Source organism: Nannobrachium achirus (assembly GCF_963921795.1).
Source record: "Nannobrachium achirus genome assembly, chromosome: 5".
In the NCBI taxonomy this organism is placed as follows: Eukaryota; Metazoa; Chordata; class Actinopteri; order Myctophiformes; family Myctophidae; genus Nannobrachium; species Nannobrachium achirus.
In genome coordinates, this window is record NC_137814.1 from 12,312,643 (window position 1) to 12,331,844 (window position 19,202).

The 19,202-nt window shown below is 46.0% G+C and overlaps 1 protein-coding gene across 1 annotated transcript; it reads right to left on the reverse strand.

Moving 5' to 3' along the window:
- Nucleotides 1-2,097: 2,097 nt before the first annotated feature.
- On the reverse strand, nucleotides 2,098-3,056 carry camk2n2a (calcium/calmodulin-dependent protein kinase II inhibitor 2a; the record flags this gene model as incomplete). Its single annotated transcript, XM_080726284.1, has 2 exons — nucleotides 2,098-2,168; nucleotides 2,888-3,056. 2 exons carry the CDS (start codon nucleotides 3,054-3,056, stop codon nucleotides 2,098-2,100), a joined length of 240 nt encoding a protein of 79 aa, XP_080582410.1.
- Nucleotides 3,057-19,202: the final 16,146 nt, after the last annotated feature.

Consider the following 19,202-nt stretch of genomic DNA (forward strand, 5'->3'; position numbering starts at 1 on the left):
AACGTGTCATTTGAGGATACTCGTAAACAGTGCAATATTTACTCTAAAATCGCCATTTTTCTAACAAATTCATCAACGAAGCTCAAGTCACAGTATACGATTTCTTAATAATAGTTTTAACATTGATGTGTGCAAAAACCCCAAAACACATTCAGTTAGTCTTTAAAAAAAACGTCAAACTCTTGATATAGAGACCAGTCAACCAACACTTCTAGATTCTCCTCTATATGTAGCCTATAGTCTCGACCTGTATGTTATCTCTGAAATATAAACATTGTTGATGAATTGTAAGACGATAGACTAGCATACGTATCATTTAAATAACAAATATTTAGATATAAAAATACAAATATGAATTTTTGTTTTTAAAAAGAAGCGTGCCAGGGTAAAAGTGGTGGCACCTTAGTGTTGGCACCGGAGCGAAAGTTCATGCAAATAGATGGGGGGGAAAAGGTCGACTTTAAATGTATAGAGGACAAAACACGAATAATCGCACAAATTAAATAAAAATAAATAAATAAATAAAATAATAGCAAACCTCTTTTTGCCATCTATTTCGTGACTCTTGTTTCAAACATATATCATTTCCACATATATGCTGCATGGCCTCTTTCTATCATTTGAATATTATTGAAAATGTGAAAAAAGATATGTGCAGGTTGTAGATTAGCTCACTGGTTCTCAAAGTGGGGTCCGGGGACCCCCTCCAAGGGGGTCCTTGGTGGGATCCTAGGGGGTCCCCAGGCAAAATGAGGAACAGATGAAACACGTAAGCCCTGTTTTACCTTTTTCTTTTTTTCTTATTTTTTGGCTATTCGAAAATAGCCGATTTGCAATCTTACCATGCGTCCTAGAACGCATGGTGAGCTTGCAGATCTGCTATTTTTGAAACAAAAATGAGAAACCTTGAAAAAAATATGACAAATCCTTTCTTATGGGGGTGGGGTCCCTGGAACAAATGGGCGTCAGAGGCCAAATACACGAACATACATGTCTGAGGACCACTGCAAGGTGCCAACCTGCACCCAAAACCACATGGATGGGTGGGGGTGGGGGTGGGGGCGGGGCGGCGGCACAATGCAACCAATTAAAAGGTACCCCATGATTTAATCAAACCACTTCAGTGACACGTTCTTTTTCCAGTAACGGGGCGGGGCCAAAACAAAATCAGCCAATAACAAAGAAGTTATTATTAACATTGCACCATCCTCGGATAATTATGTTCTACATACAATATGGGTCTCCACTATTGAGAGTTTGGTTGGTCTGTCGTCGTTTTTTAAAAAGCTTTTTTATTCTTTTTCTTTATAGCAGCAACGGGGGGTGGGGGGGGGGAATGCATTCTAAGTTCACGCAGTGCTGAAATGGACAGCTCCTCATGAATGCCAAATGTCGCTGTTTGAATCAACAATGCAAAAAGCGTGTGGGAGGCGGGAGGAGGAGGAGGAGGAGGAGGAGGGGAGAGGTCTCCCAGCTTAGAGAGAGACTACAGAAGCCTACTGTACAACTACTGACATGGGGCTTGAAATGGAGCTTCAGCCTCCTCCAAGGCGCAAATGTTTCTTTTATTTTCATTTTTTGTTATTGTTGTTGTTTGTTGTCATTTACAGCGCTTTAGGAAGAGAGATGGTCGTAGTAGTAGAATATGAGTTCAATTCAATTCGATCCATATCCAGGAAACCAGCAGAAGGGTTGAGAGAAACGGAGGCGTGTCCATCATTTCTCAACATCTTGGTGCGCAGCAGGAGCCTATAGTTTAAAAATCGGGATTCGTTTGGAGAATTGCCAGCAACCCCATCATTGATAAACCTCTGTCTTTTTCCCCAGTCTTTCTCTCTCTCTCTCTCTCTCACTCTCTCTTTTATCTTCTTTTTTTGCCTTCCCCATAATCTCTTCTCCGTCCTTTCCCTCCGTTTCTCCTTCACTATCCCCGTCCGTTTTGTCTTCGCTTGATCGGTGCCATCGTGTGTGTTTTTCTCCTCCTTAGCAACACCACAGTCCTCGAAAACATGCACATTTTACAGCCGACAAGTGCTTTTTCAAATCGGGTGGATCAAAAATTAAAAAGTCTTGCCGATGGCGTCGCCAGTCACGTTTTTAGACGCCAGGTGACGACTTGTCTGTCATGCCTTTCAGGACCTCGTCTATTCTGTCGTCCTCGATGACCACTGTGGAAAGGAGAGGGGGGTGATGTTTACTGGCACCATTCAAGGAATATAGAGCATGTCAAACAGGCAAACATGTCCAAGTGCAAAGCCAAAAGGCAAGGACGGACAGTGGATGCAGCATTCTAATCTAGAAGAACGCGCTGTGCGCGCTCGTTGCATCCACTTCGTCCTTGACGCGATTTTTTTTTCTCACAGATGGATTTCATAACAATGCCACTGCGTAGAAATGCTGCCAAACCCCAAAGTGCGCACGTGTCTGTCATAGCCAGAGAGGTTGTTTATCACATAATAAATGCATATTATTTAGGCTACTGCAAATGTGTAAGCTATTAGAGTTATAAGGGCTGGTTTTATGAGGGAGTCATGGCAGGATAAACAAAGATAGGCACTGAAACTAGACCTTTATTTTTATATAGCCGCCCTATTATTATATAGACCTATATGTATATATATTTTTTTGGTTGGTAAAAGCATGTTTTTTTTTTTGTTTTTTTTTTGCAAACTCCAGTTTTCATTTGTTTACAATGTCATGTGCGTGTAGGGTCTATTTTCAATGCATGGGAGTTCAATTCATATGCGCCACGGCGTCGCTTGCCGTCGACCAAGAACAGATCTTGTGTCGCGGCAAGCGACGGAGACATGCACAAACGCAGCAGGGTTATCTTTATGGTAACAACATTCCGTTCAATTTTCAATCGTTTTCCCCTTTAATGAATTACCTCTCTTTGCTCTGCCGATCTGGCCGAGCTTCGGGGGTCTTTTCGCCTGCGACGCCGCGAAGAAGGCGCTCGTGTCCTGCAGTCCGCAGCTAAAGGACATCTGGCTGACCTCGCTGTCCGCGCCGTAGCCGCTCATCTTCCCCTCGTTGTATGGCAGCACCTCGGACATAGTGTTGGCACGATGAAGCACTGATCAGCGATCGGCGGAAGACAAAAACGTAGTTTTGGCTATATTTTTGATATATAGCCGTGTATAGCTCCTTTTGTTGTGGTTTGCACTTCTCGAGTTGTTTTATTTATTTATTTTGTTAGTCTTCGTTTTATTTTTCTCCGGTCGCAATCCGTTTGGAGTAATCAATCAATCGACGTGTATAGAGGTCCGTCTGTATAGACCGCTGTGGTTGTGGGTTCGGTCGGTCTGCGCGTCTCTGCTTCCGTACAGACAGGAGTGGATGTTGTTGTTACTGCATGGGAGAGATGGAGAGATGCGTTCTGCTGCGCTGCTGGCTGATGTCTGCTGAGGGAAGTGGGAGATCCCAGGATCATAAAGGAAACCCAAGCGGAATGGTGGTGAAGTCATCCGCCTGGGCTTTAGAGCGTGTGTGTGTGTGTGCGTGTGCATGTGCGTGTGCGTGTGGCGGGGACTCCGGGTGTTCGAGGAGTAAGGGCGACGCCAACAGGCGAGAGATGGAACTGTGTTGGTTTAGTCATCATAGGAGGGAGACGTTTAGGCACGATAGCGCTGCAATATTGTTTTTGAACTGTGAGAGAACTGTATCTTCTTTGGTGCTTTGGCCCAGTCCAGTTCAGTCATGAGAAACACCTGTTCCTATATAGCCCCCCCCCCCCCCCCCTTTAGGCTATTAGTGTTATACTCTTTTATAGATTAACAGGATTGTAGATCTGCAACATTTTTCTTTTTCTTTTTTGGACAAAGACTGAAACTAAGCATATTTTCTCTTTGTTTTTGAGTTAGTTGGAGTTAGTTTTGCATTAACCTTGCGTCACCAGGCTTTCTCGGAGGAAAGCCTGGTATTCGTCAACGGGCCGTTTGATTCGGTCAAGGCGGAAACCACAAGCAGAAGAAGCGGCGTCGCTTTGATTTGGTTCTCCCCGTTTGTTTCCCCTATCCCTATATATTAAAATGCTCGAGTAGCCTAGTGTAGTCTTGCCATGTCGCTACGAGTTGGACTAAAAGATGCAAATACCAAACGAATTTTCCATAAGTAAAACTACGCTGCATCGAGGGGTTTATTAGGTAGGCCATAAAAGTATGTCCTTGAGCACAGGGGAATTAATTGGGGGTTGAAAATCAAACTCCGAAAAGTGAAGGGATCCCAGGCTAGTTTTCCCAGGTGAGTTATCGTTGTATTCTTCGCTTAACTAAATTTGTATTTTCCCATTAGTTAAAGGAGGCATTCAGACCAAAACATGACCCCCCCTGGATGTGCATTTTTTCATACATTAGGCTACACCTTCCTACCTGGTTAAGTACCATGCATAGTAGTACATAAACAACGCGGGGATACATAACGAACGGAGACGGAGAGTACTTTGATCCGGTCTCTCCGTAGCTCCGGACGTAATTGTCTCTGTCCGTAACATTACGGACAACACTCAACCTAACGGATTAAAACCGATAAAAACGTACGTACACATGAAGTACCCGTGGCGAACTTTTGTCAACCGTGGGGGCAGTAGAGGGAGAAATGTTTCGTCTTTTTTTCTGGTATCCATTTCGTAGTAGGAGGAAGTAAAAAATAAATAAATCACAAACGCTGAACAGTGAACAAGCCGTTCAGGACGCAGACCTGTTGCCACTTGTACAACTGCAGTGCACACAGCAGCAGCGGAGGCAGAACATAGAGGCAGCAAAGTGCCAGTGTCAGATCATGATACCATTTTAAATGATTATGATTGGTTTTAAAAGTTGTTCTACTTTATCCAAATAATAATCTATCTATAAATGCGAGAAGTCTCTGCGTGTCTGTCTGTCTGTCTGTCTGTCTGTCTGTCTGTGTGTCTGTAATCCGCGTATCTCGAGAACCGTTCGTCCCACCGGCTTCAGATTCGGCACTCGCGTTCCCCGCCGCGGCACGGAGTGCAGTGCCGGGTCTCGACCCGACCCGACGCGCGGTTTTCCCGAACCGGCGCGAAACGTTCGGAATCTCCTTATGCGGGGTTGATTGTTGACATCAGGCTGTTCCGGAGGAAATCGGCGAAAGCTCTGACTCATTGTGACATCACTTCATAAAAGGCTCTGACATCACGTACGCCACATGAGTCAACAAAAAATCTCTGTGAGTGTGTATGTATGTATGTAATCCGCGTATCTCGAGAACCGTTCGTCCCACGGGCACGCGCATTCTCCATATATGCATGGGCATAAAATGAATGCCCCCAAATTGGGCATAAAATGGATTGCAGACAGACAGATACAGATATCTCCATATATGGACATAAATGGACAGAGGCAAACAGATGGTCAAAGATCTCCATATATGGGCATAAAATGGACGCAGACAGACAGATACAGATATCTCCATATATGGGCATAAATGGACACAGGCAAACAGATGTTCAAAACGGGTCCTATGACAACAGGTATAATGAGGTTTGCATTAAAGGGGGAACCGGCACTGTGTCTGCAACACAGTTGGAGGCACAGACAGATACTCCATATATGGACATAAATGGACGCAGATAGACAGATATCTCCATATATGGGCATAAAATGGACCCAGAACTATAACTGCAGTGATCTCCATATATGGACATAAAATGGACGCCGACAGACAGACAGACAGATACAGATATCTCCATATATGGGCATAAATGGACACAGGCAGACAGATGGTCAAAACGGGTCCTATGAAAACAGGTATAATGGGGTTTGCATTAAAGGGCGGGGCATTCATTCCCTATTTACATTGTTCCGAGTTGGCCAGGTCGCCGACTAGACACTGGGCCGCCCGAGCTTCTAGTATTAATAATAGGCTTAAAAACAGCATTTTCCGACGGCGACGGCGTGCAGGGACATCAACTATGGAGTGAAAATAGAGTACGATGCCATTGAAAGAACGCACAGCACGGCTGTAGGCTATTTACTTAATGCATGTAATCGCCGATGCCTATCAACATGTTTGCTCATTGGGAAGATGCATTTGGGTGCCATCTATTGGATACAGTATGTAATTGAACCGTATATAACACAGAGAACGGACGGAACTATGCATGTCGACGCAATTACCGTAAGTTCCTCCTCAACCCCAAACGTACACAAAATCATCCATCCGTAACTATAAATGGCCCTTTAGGTGGATTTCCCTAGCTAAAACTCTTCATCATCTCCAAAAGGGCTTATTTCGGCCGCTTTAAAGATTGTATTTATTTAAATGAATCGTCTATGGTTCCTAGAGACGCACAGACCCGTCAGCAGCAGTAGCCTAAAAGCATGAGAACCGGCCAGTGGAGTTTCGCTTCCTCAGCCCCTCAGCCCATGGCCGGAAGTCTTCCGGGCCGGCTGGGCTCCAGCCCAGGAACAGAGGCAGCAATGAGGGAAATCCACCTAACCAGGTGGGAAGGTGTATGATTCAGCTGGGGGGGGGTCATGTGTTGGTCTGAACGCCTCCTTTAACTATATAACCCTGTTTCCCGAGAACCAATCTGGGAACCACATCATCAAAGCAAGGGCGACGCCCACTCGGCCTGTCTCTCTGAAGCGTAGCGACTCTGAGGCTGTCTCGAGAGATTACCTGAGAACAAGATAAAGACCTGTTCCTTATGAGGAGGACTAGGGTAACATACCATGACATTGACGGGGAAATCTCGTTATTTCGAAGTCCCGATATTTTGACTACGGGCGTCGGCATGTTAGCTACTCACCAGCGTCAGGGTTACTGAGGTTAGGGTTAGGGTTTGGGTTAGGTTTAGGCATAGAGGTTAACATTCACCAACGTCGGCAGGTTAGCATTTCACCAGGTTAACATTCACCCGTGTCGAAATACTGGGACGTAGTAGAACAAAATGTTATGTGGAAATATCGACACGCTCCCCACATTCACTCACATCCCCTACACAGTCAGTCAGCCAGCCAGACAGACAGACAGTCATGTTAGTCAGTCAGTCAGTCAGTCAGTCAGCCAGCCAGACAGACAGACAGTCATGTTAGTCAGTCAGTCAGTCAGTCAGTCAGCCAGCCAGTGATGATATGATGTGATGACATTGTAAATACTTTTTGTACCAAAACGTTTGCTAAATATCTGATCTAAGCTGATTTAAGTAAATCTATATTTTTATATTATATCTAAGTACCAAAAGCCAATGTTTTACAGTATTGTCCCACAGTCAGGTTACTAGAGTTCATTTCAAGGTTCATCCACTCACGCACAGTCCTGTCTCACACGCACGCCAGCATGCACCTAGAGCGTGATCAGCTCATGCTCACCTCATGTCACCAATGATATAGTAGTGCATGCTCTGTGACTCAGCCGCCTTGAAAAAGCTACATTTCTCTGTTATCTTCTGTGAATGATGTTTTGCACCTGTTTTGCACAAGTCAGCCTGTACGTGCAGATACCCGCACCCACGCACTTGCGGGGTCTCAGCCGCCTTGGAAAAGCTACATTTCTCTGTTATCTGTAAAGAGAAACCCAACGATTCCTGGCACAGCCCAGGGGCGGGGGAAGGAGGAGTGAAGATCACGTGGTGATGGGGCGGAGGCAGACAGCCTTGCCCCTTTGAGTGTGTGGCCCAATCATGCCTGCTCAACTGAAGAAACAGCCAATAGAGTCCAGCCCGGGACTCCTCCCACGAACCAATCAGAAAGTCTCACCTCCCCTGCTGAAGACCTGCGAAATACTATAAAGACTCTTGTTACTTTCATTTTGCGTCCGTCTCTACGAGAACACTACAGCTGGCTGTTGTGTACTTTACTGAACGAACCTCTTGGTACCGGTACTTGGATTATTTTCTCTTTTGTCTCCTTACATAGATTTTACTTAGAACTTAGAATAGCCCATTTGTGCAAACGGTATTGATATAATAAAGTTAACTGCTATTATTTTAAATAGAAGTCTCCTGTTTTTAGTATTGATTTCACTGGCACATTCATACTCATTTCTGTTCTACGCATAACCTCACCTTCTGAAGTTTTAGTGCAACTTAGGCGGAGTAGAGAGGCTCGGGCCTCGAGCCTTGTTCTTCTCGTTTGGAGAGAGGTTCTTCCAAAATCCTGGTGACCCCGACGTGATGAGTTTTGTGCCTTTTTAACAATTTTCGAGATTCAAAATTTACGGAAAAAACGCGTTGTTGCTTTCCCTGAGTGTTCCAGTTCCAACCAGTACAACAGGTGGCCACCTACAACATCTAACAAGGTAAGCACAAACCTCTTACACTGAAATTGTGCACATTGGCATAGGTTCTAAATTTAGTTGTGCTGTTGTATGAACTGTCAAACATTCTAGTTCGATAGGAATATTACAGTAAAATCTGTGGGACAAACACTGCTTGGGAGCGTAGTATAACTGCATCCTACCGTGAATAGTGTGCGGTATAAATACAGGCATCTACAACACCGGGTCGCGCCTGGGTTGAATGAGTAAAAGGTAACCTAGAGCACTAGTAGGGTAAGTCTCAAGTCCCGAACCTAGAGCACTAGTAGGGTAAGTCTCAAGTCCCGAACCTAGAGCACTAGTAGGGTAAGTCTCAAGTCCCGAACCTAGAGCACTAGTAGGGTAAGTCTCAAGTCCCGAACCTAGAGCACTAGTAGGGTAAGTCTCAAAGTCCCGAACCTAGCGTGAGGGGGGTAACTATAGTAAATCCTAGCCAAGAACGCAGTGTGAGGGGAGTGCATTTACTAAATCCTAGCCCAATAACACAACGGTGTATCCGCCGTATTGTAAATAATAACAGTGTCTCTGGAGTACAAGGGGGGCTGTTACGGTGTCTCCGCCGTGTTGTGAATGTTTAAACAGTGTCTCTGGAGGACAAGAGGGACTGTGAGAGATTGTTAGAGCGAATGGAATAAAGTGAATGATTGATGGTTTGAATGAGCTCGATGTACAACGGACTGTTTAAAAAATAGTTAACTTGTTTTGTATTACTGCTAAATAATTTTAGTAGATAGAATACATCCCAGCGCTCCTTCTGAGCCTCAAATTTTTGAATTAAAATCATTTTTACACATTTTAGAATAAAAACCAATTTTGACGGACTCGAAGAGTACAAAAATTAGAAAGACTCAAGGAGCTCCTGAGCATTAGACGGGTTAGATGAAAATCCTAAAATAGGTTTAAATCATTAGAATAACCTAACAAAAGTAAATAAAATACATCTTGAGATAAAATAACTAAGCGAAACACCTTTTAATGCAAATAGAACAATTTTTAAGTAAATAAATAACTGGATGGGATGTATTAAAACTATAAAAAGGTATCATCGGGTCTACACTTACGTAAGAGTACAATCTGCAGGAGCAAAAGACGGAGAAATCTGTCCAGATCAAACAACACTGCTCAAATAAAAGTTGAACACATCATTGTGATATTCATTGCATTTTGGAGTATTGCTGTCATTTTGGTACACTCTCTGTGTATTTAGTTTAAGTCAAGGTAAGTGACACAAACACACACCACTGATATATAGAGATCCTTTAGAGTCAGATATGAGCACAGAACCACCCCAGAAGTTCGAGGCCGCTTGGGCCTTCTTGGTGGAGAGGACAGCATCCCGCCTCTTTCCCCAGAATGCCTTCTCTAGGCAGTCCTTGTTAGCGGACGCCGCACACTACTTAGTGGAGTGGCAAAAGGACAAATCACTCCCACAAAATAATGAGCCAATAGTAGTAGACCCCAAAGGCATTCTCCAGCCAGAATATGTCACCAGAATCCATGCGTTAATCCACAAGCTGGAAAAGAAGTTCGAAGAAGCCACTCAAAAATCTACCACCCTATGGGGGGCAGATGCAAAAGCCAGAAAAATAGCTGGTTATCAAAGTAGGCTAGAGATTCTCAAAGAAATCATCAGAGTCCGATCCAGGCACCTCCAACTGGACACGTCGGGTAGGGCTCATTTCAAAAGCAGATATTCTGACGCAAAACAAATGGTGATTTCACCACAACCTGACTCTGACTTGTATCCAGACCCTGGTGAGTATGAGTCCACTTTAGAACCACCCAGGGCCCTAGCTAGTGCCCCTCCAGCACAACAAACACAGACACTGCCACCACCATATTCACCAGCAGGTCCCACTGGGCGACCAACAGAAAGACCACCCATACAAGCAGTACTTAATGGGGGAAGTGAAGACGATGGGGGTGTAGTAAAAGTTACAGGTTTCCTCAAACTCCAGCCCTGCGCTGAGAGCACCGAAATCATGGTCAGCAGTCTCCTAGTAAAGGATGACATAGAGAGAGAGATTGTTAAAGTCTCTGCACAAGGTACACCTGGTCACCTCACAGCTGACCAAGCAGATCCTTTGCGTGTGGTCTATCCCGACCTGGCATCTTTGACAAAAACACACACACCACCAGCATCCCTCATGGGAGAGGCTCTTGGGCATGAGTCTGACAATGGGGGAAAGGAGAGAAAGGGAAGAACTATGGTGAGGAAAAGAAGGGAAAAGCAAGTAGAAAGAGAGAGATCAGTAAGTACAGATAGAACATCCTCTAGTGAGGATGGGAGGAGTGAGAAAAGGTCAAGCAAAGAGAAGTCACAAGAGAAGAGCCCCAGCGCAAGGCCAAAGACGAGTGAGCGCGCTTTTAGTGAGCGTGCTCACTCCTCTGAAGGCTCGGAGAGGGACAAGATGGACAGAGCTAGAGCTCAGGGTAGGGGTAGACACCAAGCAGGAGACAATAGAGAGACAGGAGAGAGCGTGTCCAACAGCCAGATACTAGAACAGAAAAGAGAGTTGGCCGCAGAGAAAGAGCAGTTGTGGCAGTGGCACCAGGACCTGGCAGAAGCAGAGAGAAGAAAACAGGAACAGCAGTTAGCCTATCATGGTTATCAGGGATCCGAAGGGACCTACTTCCCTCAAAGTCAGCCTCATGAATATGGGCCACCTCCGCCACTTAGAAAGGACTTTCACGTAGGCGCACCTGCCACCCGCGGTCAACCTTCACCTTACCCTGGGCCCTATCTGGCCCCGCACCCGGGGCTGGATGCTGTCCCAGACCGGACCCAAGCCATGCACACGGTCACTCTCTCTTCTTCCACCACCACACCTGTTGACCAGAGAATTCCTGGAGCCACAGGGTACACACCTTCCTCCTACCCTAGGGCATGTCCAACGCGTGCCCCATGGGCCCCAGAACTGTCCACCGCCAACATTATCATAGAATGTTCCCACTGTGGGTTGCCCAACCCAGGTAGACGCCACACAGCAGAATGCAAGTCCAACCCAGCGAGCCACCAGATGGTGATGCATTGGCCTAACGGCACAACCACCATGCAGGCCCCAGTAGTACAGGCCCCAATCCTGTACAAACCCCAACCAGGTGGAGCAGCAGCTCTACCTGTGTATAACCCACTCTCATCAGGAGATCTGGATGGCATTCTCTCCAAACTCCCGAAGCCCGCGGACGTAGGATGGCGAAAATTCTACGATGATCTCAGACCCCACTTCAGTGGACGCACCATCGCCCTTGGTGATATCAGAAGTATAGTGGCTCTCTCCACTTCAGAATATGACCTTACTCAGATAGAGGTAGCCATAGGATCATCCAACGACGCCCACGACACTGAGTGGGTCATACACTCTGCACGCTTCAATCGTGAGGCAGCACGCAAATGGCCTTTTAAAATGCCGGAGGGGAGATTCCTCTCCTACTCCCCAGAGCAATCAGGCACTCAGTTCCTAGACAAATCATGCAGACAGTGGACTGACATCACAGGCACACACCCTAGCAGAGATCCAGCCTTGCAAATCCTGTTCAAAGGACAGGTGATGGATGTTCTACCTGAGGCAGTAAGAAATTCATTCAAAATGGTTGTGAATCCCATGAGCATGCCATTCGAACAATGGTCGGACACTGTATCACATCACATCAACGCACACAAAAGCACCACTGACATGTCCAAACAACAACAACAACAAATGACTAACGACCTGCTTAGAACACAACTCAAAATAGCGGAGACAACCCTCAAGGACTTGACCAAAGCAACAAAAGACAAGGCTACTGCAGCCAAAAACATGACTCAGACCGAGGCTAAACCAGTCACTCCCACTCCCATACTGCCCCTCATGCAGTATCAAATGTCCTGCCTCCCAGATGTAGACAGTCCCAATCCAAATGTCCTGACATACGCACCAGTCCCAATCAATGGCATGTACACCCCAGCCGCTTCCTACCCTAACACCCCATACAGAGGACAGCAACAAGGGGGAGGGTATAGGGGTAACAGGGGAGGGTACAATAGAGGGGGAGGATATAACAGGGGAGGAGGAACAGGATATGGGCCAGGAGTTAATGGGTTCCAGTGCTTCAACTGTGGGGCACCTGATCACTGGGCCAGATATTGTCCACACCCACAAAACCAACAGCAGCAGCAACAGGGATATGGGCAGAACCAAGGGGGAGGATACAGGGGTAACAGGGGAGGGGGATACAGAGGGGGAAGAGGTAACTTTGCACCAAGGGGACAGGCCCAGCAGCAGTTCCACCCACCCCCTAACGGCAACCACGACCGTGCTCCATCCCAGTACCCATATCCAGTCCCCAACACAGCCCCACAAGATCATCCAGCAGTTCAAGCTGTGATATCAGATTATCACACCCAAAATCAGGACTACAACCAGGAAGGCTACTAGGGCTGCCCAAGAGAAACCTTAGCTGCAGCAGAGGAACCAATGATCCCACTCATAATCAATGACAAGACATACATGTTCATGTGTGACACGGGAGCACGTTATTCTACACTTAACGAAGGCAAACCTCTCCTCTCAAGCAGCAGAATTAGTGTAATAGGATTCTCTGGGAAATTAGAAAGCCAACCATTTACTCAGCCACTACGCACTCAAATGGGTAGACAAGTGTTTAACCACAAATTCCTGTTCGCTCCAAAATGTCCAGTCAATCTGTTAGGAAGAGACATTCTCATCAAAATAAATCCTACCATACACTGCACGCAGTCAGGCATGTTAATGACCCTACCAGGCTCAGGTCTGATGTACAATATGTCAGGTTTTGATGACAAAGAAATCACTAGAGTAATGGCTCAAATAGGACAAGTACCCACTCTGTTTCACCATCTAGAACCCATTAAGGGGCAAGCTGACATCTTTTGGGGCCTGCTTCAGCCCAACCTTCACCCACTCAACTCACTCATGCAGTTTCTCAGTGAATGGAAGACCACTATCCTTGACCTCAGACCTTATCATGACTTGAAAGACCCACCTCATGTCACTTTAAATTATACCAGGACCCAGACTGAAACTGACACTGCTTATCAGGAAGCATGGTCAGAGCATACTGAAGATAAGACTACGACCATTCAGGCCCTTTATGTATATGCAGGGGAAGAGGGAGTGGCAGTTTCTGTCCAGCTCTCAGATGACACCTCCAACCTGTATATGCTAGGGAGAACAGCTGTGCCTCACATCTCATTATTTCTGACCGCAGGACAAGAAGCAAGAGCTCTCGGGCCCATGTGTAAAAGGTTGGCAGCACTGCCTGAAAATGAATGGGAAAGGACCGAGCATTCCCAATATGTTGTGCATCCTCAATCTAGTGCTGTGAGGATAGGCCCAATTAACACCTCAGAAACAGTAAGATGGGAACATACTGTTATGACTAGGTTCCACGGTCGGGAACAAACTGACCATGAAGCAGCACCTCAGTTGCTGGACTCTTTGCCACCCACCCTGTGGCCTGACGACGACCAGGATGTGGGCCATTGCCATAACATCCCACCCCAGACTGTCTCCTTCACTAAAGATGCACCAGTCGTGAATAAAAGGCAGTACCCTATTAAAACAGAAGCTTATCCAGATATAGATGCCACCATTAGGAGCCACCAGTCTAAAGGTGTCATAGAGCCCTCCACCTCACCTTGGAACACAGCCATTATGGCTGTCAGGAAACCAGGTTCCTCAAACTATCGTATGGTTCAAGACTTTAGGGAAGTTAATGATCACTTGTCCACAGCAGACATAACAGTCCCAGACCCATCTGTCTTGCTCAACTGCCTTACACCAGCACACTGCTATTTCAGCTGCGTGGACTTGAAAAACGCTTTCTTTAGCATAGCTTTAGCTGAGGCATCTAGGGAATATTTTGCGTTCACTTTTCCACCAGGAAGTGATCAGAAATGGCAGTACACAGTTTTGCCCCAAGGGATGAAACTTAGTCCAGGGTTGTTTAACAAAGCACTGAAAAGTCAGCTCAACCGTCTCATTCCTCCCAAGGGTACTGTCATCCTCCAGTACGTAGACGACATCCTGGTGGCGTCAGAGAACGCCCAGGACTGTCTCCAGGCCACTAAGGACCTCCTCCTCCTGCTTGCAGAGGAAGGATACAAAGTGTCCAGGAAAAAACTCCAGATAGCAAGGGCTCAGGTTAACTTCCTAGGTAGGATCCTTAAAGAAGGCTCCCTCAACATCAGCCACTCCCACCAGTCTTCCATTCTAGAGCACAGGCTGCCCATGACCATAGCAGACCTCATGTCTTTCATTGGTCTGACCAGTTATAGCAGGTCCTTTATCCCCAATTATGAGACTAACATCTCTGCGCTGAGAGCAATTGTCAAGCAATATGGCTCCTTAAACGGTCACCTTAAGTTTGACTGGACCCGAGAGGCTAGAGCCCAATTTCACCAGATCTGTAGGCAGGCAACCACCAGGGCTGTGCCGGACTACACCCAAGAGGCCAACAAACCTTTTATCTTAGATGTTTCTGAGAAAGACGGCATTTTTAATGCAGTCCTATATCAGAAACATAAGGGGGATGGAGGGGAACGTAGTGTCATAGCATACTATTCGAAAACTTTGCCACCTTATGAGAAAGCCCAACTCCCATGTGCCCGTTATGTTTTAGGCTTAAAACTAGCGGTGGAGAGTCTGTCACACATCATTATGTTCCATCCACTTGTTGTCAACACCAACCATAGCATCAGAGCCTTCCTTAGGAGCCAAACTTTTGCAGTCACCCTAGATCGAAGAGATAAAGTTACTGAATGCCTGACTGCACCACACATCTCGTACATCAGCGAGACTCCAAATATTGCCCACAAACTGCACGCACTTCCAACCACCCCAGAAGAGGTACACATATGTGAAGAAAGAGCAGCACAAGATGCCAAAGTTAGACAGGATCTGTCCACCATAGAGATTGAAGACGAGTTCGATGAGCCACTAGTAAAACACTTCTTTGTAGACGGCTCCTCGTGGAGAGATCCCACTAAGGGGATCAGAGCAGGTTACTCAGTGGTAGAGGGCAGAGTAAAGGGGGTGCCATTAGAGATGTGGGAACTAAAAGAGGCAGAAGAATTAGCCACAGGTACGCGATCAGCTCAGAAGGCAGAAATTATGGCCCTAATAAGAGCATGTGAACTAGCTAAGGATCAATCAGTTAACATCTATACTGACTCGGCCTATGCACACCAGGCTGTCCACTATAACCTAGCCAGCTGGATTAGAAACCAATGGATAAACTCCACAGGCAAATATGTGCTACACAAGGCCCTAATGGAAAGGTTAGCCTTAGCCCTTATGGAGCCAAAAAGAATAGCTGTACTAAAAGTTCAAGGCCATAGTCTAGCTAAAACATTCACTGCAAGGGGCAATGCCCAAGCTGACCAAGCAGCTAAAAAGGCCTGTGGCTATGTAGAACCCACTCTTGAAATGGTAACCAGACAAGTATCTGTCTCTCTAGTCCCACCTGACCCACCCACGTACAAACCAGAGTACAACCTAGCATGGCTTAAAAAGGACCAGGAGCAATGTAGCCCAGAAGAAAAAACTCAATGGTTAGCGAAGGGCTGCAAAAAGGACGACACAGGCGTGTGGCGTTCAAAAGAAGAAGGCATATGCTGCTCTCAGAATCTCATGCAACTCCTAATCATAGAAACTCATGGTCCTTCTCATCTCCATGCCAGAGCAGTCTTAGAACGTATCAAAATCAATTGGTACCATCCTGAACTTAATGCCTTGGTAAATCTCTACTGTAAAGCTTGTCCAACCTGTCTTAAAATGAATAGCCAAGGGGGACTCAGAATGCCCACAGGGGCTCGTCCCCTGCCTTCAGCTCCGTTTGAAACCATAACCATAGATTTCACAGACATGATAGATCAAGTAAATGGTTTTAGGTACCTTTTAGTTGCAGTCTGTGAATTCTCCAAATGGATAGATGCCATTCCCTGTAAGAAAGAAGATGCGAAGTCAGTGGTCAAATGGCTAATCAACCATCACCTCCCACTTCATGGTCCACCACGTTTTATCCGTAGTGACAACGGCAGCCATTTCAGCAACAAACACCTAGCTGAGGTAGAGTCTGCTATGGGACTACAACATAAGTTTGGAAGCGTCTATAGGCCAGAAAGTCAAGGTTCTTGTGAAAATGCCAACAAGCAGATTAAGGCTAAAATAAGCAAAATTATGGAAGACTCAGATCCCAAGAAAAAGCTAAACTGGATCCAGGCATTACCAATCGCCCTTTATGCCCTTAGGTGTAATACCAACAGCACTCTAACAATCTCCCCATACCGTATGGTACATGGGTATGAGATGCAGGGCCCAGCTAGTCTTAACCTGAACCATTCTTCCACTCCACCTGCCTACACAGACAGGCAGAGAACCACCTGGCACCGAGAGCTAACCTCTCTAATAAGTGAAATGCATGCCCATAAGTTGAGTCAGGACAAATCAGGAGATCCTAAAACTTTCAAGCCCAAGTACATCCCCATAGGCCAGATGGTCTATGTCAAAAGGTTCAAGAGAAAGTGGAACATGGTAAGATGGTCAGGTCCATTCAAGGTAACAGACGCAACAGAATTTGCAGTCAAGGTTGAAGGTCAACATGTTTGGTACCACAAGGTGCACGTTAAGGTAATGCCAGAAGGAGATAGCACTAGGAGTGTAGATCAGATTCAGGAAGATCTAACTCAGCTCAACCAAGAAGAGGAACAGGCAGCAAAAAGAAATAAGCAGTGCCCCTTGCCAGTAGATATGGAATGGGAGCAAGACCAAGGTTTTGAGGACAAACGTTAGACTTAGCGTCCTTTGTCCTTCTCCAGAGTACCATATTACTCTGAGTAGCTCCACAAATGATAATAAGTCTGTTAAATGTTTGTATGTAATGTCATGTACTGATGTCTGTTGTTCTATGTCTCCACAGAAATCATCTATTGATAACTACATGAACACCACCTCTGACACCAGAAAGGATAACTGAAAGATCTGGGCGTTTAGATAAGTATCTACACTTACACATAATTTAGAAATTGACTACGCCCAGATTTAAAAGAAAGATCTGAAAACATATAGTAAGTCAGAGAGTGATATTAGGATATATAGGAACACTATGCCCAGCCGTAGGAAGTATGCCATGCTCTTGACTGTACTTACACTCCTCAAAATATGGATGTTTGTACACTTGCTAACTCCTGTCCAAAGTGCAAACCGCATATCCGGAAGTTACCAAGCATCAGATTATTATCATCATTACATGTTCTGTACTGAGGGAGTGGATTGTTCCACTCACGTGAAAGGGTACTGGTATACTTACTACGGCACTGGTTATCATGTATACGCATGCTTAGGAAATTGCAAGGACAATTGTCAAATTATTGCAGGATCCCGCCCCTTGTCCAATCGCCATAACGGAGACTGCAGAGCCCAAAGGGAACATTGGGGATCCTTTGATGGTGACTCAACTGGGCGAGCTAACGGAAGGTTAACTCTGGCTCGGGCTGGTCCTTATGTGATCATGAAATTAAGAAACCCACAACTTGGCGACACAGGTCAATTATGGTTAGGTTTAACTCTGACCGGACGAGACTCCTATGCTAAACTGTTTATTGACGTTTCTCCCAAACCTAACGCCACAGCTAAACTTCCTGAACGCATCATTTATGAAGAAGAAATCAATGATGAGGAGGAGCTCGATGAATGGCTTACTAGAGACCTCAACTCTGAACTGCCAGACATCACCAAACATCGTGTCCACGGATACTTGGAGAGGTGCGAAGGTAATACTGCATGTGTTAAGGCAGCGATTGCCGCCCACCATGCAATGCAGGACGCTGACTGTTGGGTCTGTGTCCATCACCGTCCTGATCTTAGGGTAACCCCCATTTCTCTCACTGACCATGATAGCTCCACTGAAAACTGCACCTCTCCCCGTGACATGCTCCAGCTACTAGCAATGTCCCATTTAATAGACAGGAACATAACCATCACCAACTCCTCCCTAGATGGTACCCTGAAGTGTATTGAACCAGCCCAATCAATGACCCAACGTACTCACGTTCTACCTGTCAAACCCATCAAGGCCCCCGTATGTTTGTGTTCCCACGACACCTCCCCAGGCACTGTAGCGTTAGGTATATCTCTGTGCGAACGCAATATCCATCTTAATGACGGTTATTGCACCTCTGTGGCTCTAGATGGCACCCTGCTAAATGTCTCATGCCCATGGTTTAATGTATCCGTTTCTCACCTCAGCTATGCTGCTGTGTGGACTTGCGGCAGAGCCGCAAGACATTTTCTCCCACCCAAATGGAACGGCTGCTGCCACCCGGGTTATATTTTTACCAGTGTTATAATTTACCCTGTTGTTCCCCCAGAAGATGACAATGCCCACAATAGAGTTAAGAGAAGCCTAACACCCACCACTGCCTGGGCCACTCCAGACCAGACTCAGACTAACTTAGAATACATTAGGGCCAAGTACCCAGGTTACACATTCAAGGACCCATGGACTGACTCAGACTCCCAAATGGCCTATGGCCTAGGTGCCACCACCTTTATCACCTCTGGTGTGACTGAAGAGTTCACCCTGAAAAAGATTAACACTCTAGCTGCCGAACTGCTAATGTTACATGACTCCCTCTCTGACCTCCAGCTGGCAGGTCAGCTCCTAACCAACGAACAGTCCCAAATCAGGACAGTAGTCCTCAGAAATCGTGCTGCCCTGGACTGGATGACGGCTAAGGAAGGTGGTGTGTGCAAAATGCTAGGTGGAAAATGTTGTTTCTTAATCCCTAATAATCATGCTAACATTTCCTCCCTCATCTCTCATTCTCGTGATGCCATAGCTACCATCCCACAGCCCCAGATTCCAAACACTTGGTTTGACTTTAGCTTACTAGGGGGCTT